Genomic DNA, 9,533 nt, shown 5'->3' with positions numbered 1-9,533 from the left:
TTAGAAGGCCAGGACTCTGATTTAATCAACCAGCAGAAAAGCAATCACATGGCAGAAAGGGATTACCTGATAAGTGAGTCAAAAGGCAATCAGACTGCAAAAATGGATTACACTTGGGGAGAATACAGGCCTTTTAAACCAACAGGGCTGTATCCAGTGCGAACAATTTCAATGTAATTGCCAGATGATGAGAAGAGATTTAGAAAGTGGTAAATAGAAGGTAATTAGATAGGTTAACTGCCTGGGAGAGAGGGTTTGCTTGTATTTCTTCAGCAGGAGAAGGAATCAGATGGGTGCCAACGAGTCATATTTGCCTTGTCCATCAGAGAGAGACAGAAAAAGAGAAAGACCTCAAAATAAAGGAGAAAATCTAAGAAACATCTTACACCGAAAGAGCATGGCTAATAAAAAGACTGTTAAAGAACTTTAAAACCAGCAGGAATCATTGGACTTCCTCACACAAGATGAGACTAATGGACAATGGACTTAGGGACATTTATAAATTTTCAATTTATGATTATTTGATTATGGTATTTGTTATATACTTCTAGCATGTATTATGTTACTATGTTACTATGTGCTTATGTAATTTATGTAATTATGTAATTACCTTCCATATTGATGGATTTATGTTTCAAGGTCATGACTGTCCTATGTTCTAAATCAAAAGAAAGGGGGAGATGTTAGGATTATTAGGTGAGAACTCAGGTTGTCTGGATAGTGACAAGGTGAGAATTCAGGTTGTCTGGACAATTACAAGGTGAGAACTCAGGTTGACTTGATAGAAGGAGCAAGCTCATTGGCTGAAGTGTTCTTCCCAGAAGCCCTTGCATTATCCCACGCCCATTCTCTGGGAGGATAAAAGAGGACACCACTCCAGAGATAGGAGAAGACTCTGCACTACATCTGGCTTGACGCAGCTCTCTGCAGGAAGGGAAGTCGGCTCTCTGCAGGAAGGGAAGTCATTTCTCTGGACAAGAGTTAACATCAACTGCCTGGAGACAACAGTTCACTACAAGAAGAAGAATCTGTCTGAGAGATTTGAGTAGACACAGCAGATCTCTTCCCAGAGAGCGATCCGGCAGCTTCTGGAGACGACAACTTGCTACACATGTTATTCCCTTAACTGAATGGAAACAATTTGAGAACAAGGACTAAAATTGGTTTAGTTTAATGGTTAGCATAGTGGGAATTTAATTGATGTTTGTTTATTAATAGGTATGTCACAGAAAAATTGTCAACAGATAATTGATCAATAGTCAAAAAGTTATGTTTGCAAGCAAAAAATATGGTTTCTCAGGAAAACACAAATGAAGTTATTGCTGAATGACTTGAAAATAAATAATATGCTACTTTTAAAGAAGTTAAACATACATTATTTAATTTCTCTGAAAATTTCTCTTTGACTGGCAAAACTGCCCAAATGCTAGACTGCCAGATTTCATGTGATCAACAACATCAGTCCAAACAACCTGTCAGGGTGATGGGGCCAAACCTAGGAGACCTGAACTTTGGCTCTTTCATTCGTTGTGATGCCAGCTAAGCTATTTATGTCTTTTGTGTCTACATTTCCTTATCTATTAAATGGGGATCATTATAGGTAATTTGTTGACCTCACAAGACTGTGGTGAAAGTTTTAGAAATTAAGAGCCCTTTCTAATTGAGAGGAGAACCTTGTTCAAAGTGGAATGAATAAAAATTGGCATCCAAACCCAATTTTCTGATACTTGCTTTGTCTTTTTTTAAACCTACATTATGGAGACATAACTAGAGGGAGGTCTTCAATCCACATGAAAAACTTTATAAAATGTGCCAGCAAAAATGAGGGGGTAGGACAAGGTGGGGTTGGATTGAAGCCACAGATTTTCTCTTTGTTGCTTAAAGAATCTTTGCTTTGCTTTGTTGCTTAAAGAACTACTTCCTAATCTGATAAGCATCTCCTTCCTAACAACAAATGCATCAATTATTAGAACTCATGGAGGATGCAGAAACTCAAAAAATTACATCTAATTGATTATTTGGATGGACTTTAATGAGTAGTTTTTCAGAATGCAGAAAAGCATAAGGGCTTCCAAAAATAATAATAATATGCTGTTTCATCTTTCCCTTAACCTCCATTGCCCTATTGCAGAATTTATTGGAACATTGTGCAAAAAAGATAACAGTTTTCAATGCCACATTGATCTTGGATATATATTTAGAGAGAAACAGATGTGAGGAGAGAAGTGCATTCTAACTAGCTTCACTGAGTGAGGGACTGAAGATAAGGACTTGTGGAAACCTGCAAAGATGAAGATCCTTTTCCTTACCGTAGTACTAAGCCTATTCTCTATTCTCCAAGCTCAGGAGACATTACCTACTGAAAGATTTGGGGTAAGACTTCACTGGGAGATTCTGTGGATTAGAAGGAAGGATGTATTCTAGTAAAAGGCCATCATTTCAAAACTAAAGCCCCACTGAGCTGTTTTTAACTTGAGTTTTAAACTCTGTAACATTCTGATCCTGTAATGTACTACAATTTTGGTGCTATAGATGCCATTAGAAAATCTTGGATCGAGTCTATGAGGGAAAGTCAGTGCAGGAAGTAGATTTATACCCAGAATGAACTGAAAATGGGAGCTATGATTCAGTTAATTTTATCCTTGCTAATGGACTTTCAGACCAAATCATGTTCCCGAGTGGAGTTGGGTTTCTTCAAAGATTCAGTTCAGTTTTGGGGCTCAGTGCCAAATATCTGCTTCAATTAAGGCCATGTCAAAACTGGGTCAGCTCGATAGGTTTGGGTATTCAAGGCCAATCCATTTTTAATTTAATGAGTTTTTCCTACAAAACTGAACTTCTTGTATGTCCATGGTCCATGGTGGTCTCTGGGTAACTGGTTCATGCATGATTTTTGTTTCACAACCAGTATTCTGTTCAGAGATGGAAATGTTTGTTAAGGAATCTGGTCCTATTACTCCCTCATTCTTTTTTCAAGTTCTAACTGCATATTACAATTTCCTCTAGGGTACATATGTTGTGAAGGCCATTGCAGCAGACATTACGAGGGAGGAGAAGCCTAAAGACATGTCACCCTTGACCATTACTAATCTTGATAATGGTAATCTGGAGGTCAAATTTACCTTCAAGTAAGTTGACTGTCCAGAATTGTCCTATCAGTTTGCTTCATCTTTTATCTTTCCTATTTTAGGGCCACAGTTAGGGCTTATTCATTCAATATTCTCTGAATATCTAATCTAATCTGACCATACATAATATATTATACTGAGTAATAGTTAGGTTTAGAGGCTCAGAAGGTTTAGGTTAAGGATGGAGTTAGAGTTTATATGTTCACATACATATATCTGTATATATATATATATATATATATACACACACACACACACACACATATACAAACATATATGTCTATGAAGTTTAGGCTTACTTTCCCAGCAATGGGTATACTGTGTACAATGTACTTCCTGATTGATTTTCTTATCTACTGTTTAATTGCTAGTCCCTTAATGATCTCAGGCATCCTTTAAATTTTTTTAATTCTCCTGTGAGGAATGTAGTTCATGACATTATATATTACAAGTAACTCATATCATGAATCTCTCTTCATTTTCTTTGGGTCACTTGGATTGGGATTTCTTAAAGATCGTGCTGTTCCATGATCTCTAGTTCTATAGATTAACTCAGAGAATATTGAATATTCAGATTATAAATAAGAATAATCAGATCACAGGCTGTCATGCTAATCTACTTCTGGATATTTTCCTATGTTCGCCACATTGAAAATTAGGTCAGGAGTGAAGGAATCAAATCATCTTTCATAATTTTGATGACATATAAATTTCTCTTCCTCTTTTTCCAGCAAAACCATTCATGTCTGTTCTGTTTTTCAGAAAGCATGGCCAGTGCAAAGAGATCAAGCTGATATTAGAGAAAACAAACAATCCTAGGCTATTTTCTGTGGGTAAGTGAATCAAACATGCCATATTAAAGGAATCCCACTACAGGAAGTCTGACCTCCATAGAGATAGTCTATCAGACCCAGGCAAAGATTAGAACTTGAAACTGTCCTCTAGTCTTAGAGTCAAATAGTTGTGTTGTCTTGACAATATCTGTTGAATTTGCATGTTTTTTTTTCCCTGTAGCATCTACTGGGTTGATGAGGAGGTTTGTCTGTCTGAAGAAATGACTGAATAAAACCTTGGGTGTGAGAGGCCCAGATAGCAAACTCAGATTAGAGAGCTGCTCTCCTGATTTGCTTTGGGAAATCACAAGAACACTTTTAAAATTTTTTTCCTCCCATTAGATACTTCCTTAGGTAAAAGTATTGTCTTGAATACTATTTTCAGGATTCATAAGTCATCTAGGACTGTGTAGCACAATAGGGTTCATTAACACTTTAATGTGATGACTCTTCTGAATGTTTATTGTAGGCAAGGGGAAAAGATACTCAGATGGGGCATTGCAGCAGTTATTTTTTGCCTTTGGGGAATTATAGGCCAGTAAAAAAGGGACATATGCAAAAACTAAATGATTTGCATCCTTTTTTTCCTCTGAGGCAATTGGGGGTAAGTGACTTGCCCAGGGTCACACAACTAGTAAGTGTTAAGTGTCTGAGACCAGATTTGAACTCAGATACTCTCGATTTTAGGGTCGGTGCTCTATCCACTGCACTGCCTAGCTGCCCTACATCTCTATTTTTTAAAATGGATTTTTCCATTTATATATTGGGAAGAATTGAGCCTGAATCAAAGACATTGACATCATGCTAGTGCTGCCCTTATCAACAAGCATTTATTAATCAATTCTAGTGTTTATAGCATTGTGCTATTCATTGAGAAAGGGACAAAATTCACTTTCAATGTGATTCTTGCAAAAGGCACAGACACAGACATCCATTTATTGTTGTTTTCTTTGTAACTTTGAAACTGACTAATTATTTCATTAGTATCAGGAACTTCCAGTAGGGAAGCTCTTTCTATCAAGACAGATCATTATCTGTTCTGCATGTTATATTGTTTGAGGGTATTGGGAATTTAAATGATTTGCTCAGAGTAATTTTGTTAGTATATGTCAGAAGGGAGACTTGAACTCAAGACCAACCAACTCCAAATTTGTTTTTCTGTTCATTACAGCATACTATACTTCTCAAATAGGAAAAATTAATTATTTTCTTGGCCTCAGTTTCTATATCTATTAAATTATGTATTAAACTTTTTGTTAAAGTGCCTTGAAATTATTATTTTTTTCCCTAAAGCAATTGGGGTTAAGTGACTTACCCAGGGTCACACAACTAGGAAGTGTTAAGTGTCTGAGACCAGATTTGAACTCAGGTCCTCCTGACTTCAGGGCTGGTGCTCTATCCATTGTGCCACCTAGCTGCCCCTTGCCTTGAAATTTTTAATGCTTTAGTCCGGAATTCTTTAATATATAATATTACATGATAAGTGTATTAAAAAGGCTCCATATCAGATCCAAGGGGAAGTTGTCCTGTCAAGGGATCACCCAAGTCTTTTTCATGATTTTTTTGGATGCTGCTACTTACAAGGTATGAGTGAGGTCCTTAGAGACCTTAAGGCTTAAGGTCGCTAAAGGTATATCTCTCTCAGTCTCCCCAGAAGGCAAGCGCCAAGTCCTTGTAGAAGAAACATCTGTGAGGAATCACTGGATTATTTTCTGTGAAGGCGAATTACATGGAAAATGGGCAAAAATAGCCAAACTTGTGGGTAAGTAACATGAAATTCTGTAAATCCCTTCAAGAGAAGTGTGCTAAGATGTGGAGCAGCTGTTAGAAACTGCTCATCTGGATTCTTCCTACTTTTTAGGCATTCCCAGATTTTGCATCTCTACAAGTGTCAGGAAGGGATCCATTTAGATACAAGCTAAAGCCCATTAAAATTGCCAATGGATCCATGGAACCCTCAAAATTTTTGCTATATTTAAGTTTGATGGCAACACAGGAATTGCTTACCAAATACATTCCCAGGCTATTGATATCGACTAAACTGATCTTTAATGAACAAAATCTTGCTTTGAACAAAGCAGCAAGAGGAAGAAAACAGTGTTTCTTTATACTTTACTTCTTTTTTCTATCACCCTTATGGGGATTTGGGGGCATTAGGACTATTTTGTTTTGGTGCATAGTTAAAAGATTTTAGATGAATTTTTCTGTGGAGAGGTAGGATTCGGGAATGATTAATGTGGGGGAGAAGGGCATTTGTTGGGAGAGGATAAGAGGGCTGAATGGCTCAACCACTCTTAATTCTCTCATCTCTCTTTATGTAGGCAATTAAGAAGCTAAACCCAAGGAACAAGGAAGGATTGAATTAGAACATACAGCTATTCATTCTTAACTCTTTTTGCAGGTCCAAGCACAGAAGAGAACCCCAAAGCCTTTGAGGACTACAAGAAGTTTGTGAGCGCTAAAGGATTTAATGAAGAAAAAATCAATATTCCCATACAAGCTGGTAATAAGAATGGAATTGATTCCCCTTTCCTATGTCCTGTTCCTTTATCCCCTAAACTTTAATCTCCTCCTTTCCCCTGTTTTCTTGTTATTCCCTTGTCTTAGAAGGTATTATACACTAACTTCTTAGGAAACTTTGTATAATTATTTGAATTCCATGGTAGGAAGTGATTTTGGCAAATCTATTCACATATGTCTTTGTTTCTACAGAGAGTTGCACCCCGGAACAGGCTTAAGGTATGTACTATTTAAAGACTTCTAGAAAATCTAAAATCCTACACTTAATCTGGCATTTAAGCATCTATTTGGTTCAGTTCAACTATGAAAAGGTGAATTCCCAAATCATGTCAGAGGGATTACCTTTTTTTTTTCTTTTTTACTTATTTCAAATAGATTTCAGGTGCCTTTGAATTTCTGTCTTAGTATCTTGTCTTCCTGAACATTAAAAATGTTTTTGTACATTAGAAAATGTCTTGCTAGACACTTCATTTTGAGGCTACTGCCTCTGTTTTGTTTCTTAGTAGAATTGGCTAAAATTCATTCCCTTAAAATGGTCCTTTGTTCAATCAAGGAACTCATGACTGACTTTCTCTTTGATGTTTTTTAGGAGAAGATGATTCCCTTCAACTTCAGAATCAATGCTATCCAGAAAATCCCAGTTATATCTTTGAACAAGTCTGTTTCTTGTGCCCAACTGCTGCATACACTTCTCCCTTTACTCCTTAACCTTTTCCCTCAATTTTTACTATTTTCTCCCAATGCAAAATAAATAAATATATAAAGCATTCATTTTTGGTTTAATCTCTTTTTTTGAGATTTTCTTGGGATCAATGAATTTTAAATGGGTGAAAACTAGATCAGATACATTTGATTAGGAGTCTGGATCTTGAATTTCCAAAGGATGAGAGGAATTCATATCTTCTTTAGAATGTAGTCAAACATTTCTTATGTACAATATTCAAATAGCTGGCTGAAAATGAAAAGTAATTCATCTTCTCTTTATAATGTTAAGCATAGCAGTAATTATGGCAGCTAACTTTATATTTCATGGCCCCAAAGTCGAGCACTTGAAACCCTTAGTAATGGAGGATCAGCTAAGTTTCACAATAGATTTATAAGCATAATTATTTCAAATAATAAGCTACCCAAATATAAAATCAGGAGGATATGTTTCTTCCTTACCTCCCTACTTCAATATCTTCTTCATTGCTCTCTAGGAGAGCTCCTAATAGCATTCCATTCTTATTCTCAACTGAATTTTATTTTGCTTTTCATGCTGTTTTCCCCTGGGAATTCACTGCATTGTTCATTCCTAGTGAAAAAAAAATGCTTGCTTTCTTTTTCTAGCAACTCTTCGTCCCCTCTTCCTATTAATGGCTTGCTTTTCTTTGACTCAGCTCAATTTTGTAATAAACAGAGCATTTCACTTATAGTCTCCATTTCTTATGACTTTTTAAAATGCTCCTTCTTCTTGTACTCTCTGAAGCCTTTACATTGTTGATCATCTTCTCCTGGGTTTTCCTTCTACTTCCTTAACTGTTCCTTCTTTGGTATATCTTCATCAATATCACACCACTTAACTTGAGCATTCTTAAAGGTTCTCTCCTAGTTTTTTTTTTAAGTTTTATATTCTTCTCTTGGTGAAATAATCAGCTCCCATAGTTTTGATTATCTTTATCCAGGATTGTGAGCCTTCATGACTGTGATTGGGAGAATTGTAGCACCCTGTTCTCAGAGGAATTGATAAGACAATGGTCATCTAGTTTAGCATGGTGATTAATAGTTCTCTAGTTCAGTACATGTACTAAATATAGTTCTACAAGACAGATACCTATTCTACAAGATTCACACCTATGATGATGTTATTATTATAATAGAGTATAGAAGAGCCAACAAGGACTGGATAAGAGACATTCACCACCGTGGTGGCTGGCCTGTCCTCCTTCATTTCTCCACTGAGACCAATGCCTGTCTGAAGGGCCTCCAGAAAGCTAGCCCAGGACCCAGGCAAGGAGACAGACTGTGAAGGAGATAATAATTTGGACTTTATGCCTGGTTGTTCTCATGGTGATTACTCAGCTGAAATAAAGGCTGGTCCAAAGACCTCCAGAAAGCTAACCAGAACATTACAACTTTCTAGTTGTGTAACTCTGGGCAAGTCACTTAAGCCAATTGCCTCACCAAAAACAAAAATGAAGAAAGGTTATCTATTCATGTGGTACAGGAGTGAAAGAGAAAGAAGTTGAGATGGAGAGAAAGATTGTGGGCCAGGCACTGAACTCATTGAGGAAACTTCTTGAGGAAAGTGTTTTGTAGATTCTTAGATAATAATTAATGGAAGATTGAGTGGTAAACATGGATTGGATGAACTGCATGGTAGAAGTGGAGGGAGATCCTTGAAGTAGCAATAAGAAACAAAGATTATTCCAACTCTCCTATCTGAATTAGTGACTCAGGAGCTATGAGCTCCTATAAGCAAAAAAGCAAATGGTGTAACATTGGCATTGTAACATTGTCTTTGCTATGTTCTTCTTATTCTATATAAATTACTCTGCTGAATCTTTTCATATCCTAGCATTATTTCATACAATTCTTTCCAGATTCTCCAAAACTGTCACTTTCATTTGGTGCTTAGTGGAAAGGTATTTTTCCTTTTCTATCAGGAGGAAAGAGATCACCTGATGGAATGGTGTTCTATCTCCTTATCCCAAAGGTGGGAAACTGATGGCATATCTCCTCTTCCCATGGGAGGCTGGAAACCAGGAATGATGATAGAATGAATATCTCTCCCTTCACCCAAAAAGCAAGAAAACAGGACTATAGAATGGTATCCCTCATCATTCTGCAGAAGTCTGTTGACCAGGCAAGAAACTTAGTATGATGGAACATAGTTTCTTCTTTCCCCTTAGAGGCTGATGGCCAGTGCAATAGATTATCACCCTCTCCTCTCACCAGAAAGGAAAGAAAGTAGTGGGATGGAATGATATCTTCTCCCCTTCCTAAAAGACAAGGAAGGAGACTTATTTATTTATTTATTTATTTTATTATAGCCTTTTATTTACCAGATAAA

The 9,533-nt window shown here is 36.7% G+C and overlaps 1 protein-coding gene across 1 annotated transcript; it reads left to right on the top strand.

Annotated features, from left to right (window-relative positions):
* The first annotated feature begins 2,212 nt into the window (after window positions 1-2,212).
* LOC141557846 (late lactation protein B-like) lies at window positions 2,213-7,252 on the top strand. The gene is made up of 7 exons (XM_074294131.1): window positions 2,213-2,373; window positions 3,007-3,128; window positions 3,891-3,961; window positions 5,607-5,723; window positions 6,363-6,464; window positions 6,674-6,700; window positions 7,071-7,252. The coding sequence occupies exons 1-6, from the start codon at window positions 2,290-2,292 to the stop codon at window positions 6,697-6,699; spliced, it is 522 nt and encodes a 173-aa protein (XP_074150232.1). The 5' UTR covers window positions 2,213-2,289; the 3' UTR covers window position 6,700; window positions 7,071-7,252.
* The last annotated feature ends 2,281 nt before the right edge of the window (window positions 7,253-9,533 follow it).

The sequence above is a fragment of the Sminthopsis crassicaudata genome, chromosome 2 (assembly GCF_048593235.1).
Source record: "Sminthopsis crassicaudata isolate SCR6 chromosome 2, ASM4859323v1, whole genome shotgun sequence".
NCBI lineage: Eukaryota > Metazoa > Chordata > Mammalia > Dasyuromorphia > Dasyuridae > Sminthopsis > Sminthopsis crassicaudata.
The sequence above is the reverse complement of the archived record's forward strand: the minus strand, read 5'-3'. Positions and strand labels throughout refer to the sequence as shown.

What these genes read in the sequence shown, in the direction of transcription:
- LOC141557846 (XM_074294131.1), top strand. Translation starts at nt 2,290, where the DNA reads ATGAAGATCCTTTTCCTTACCGTAGTACTAAGCCTATTCTCTATTCTC. An exon ending in TACCTACTGAAAGATTTGGG is followed by an intron (nt 2,374 to 3,006) that starts GTAAGACTTCAC and finishes AATTTCCTCTAG; the next exon opens with GGTACATATGTTGTGAAGGC. An exon ending in TCCTAGGCTATTTTCTGTGG is followed by an intron (nt 3,962 to 5,606) that starts GTAAGTGAATCA and finishes TATCTCTCTCAG; the next exon opens with TCTCCCCAGAAGGCAAGCGC.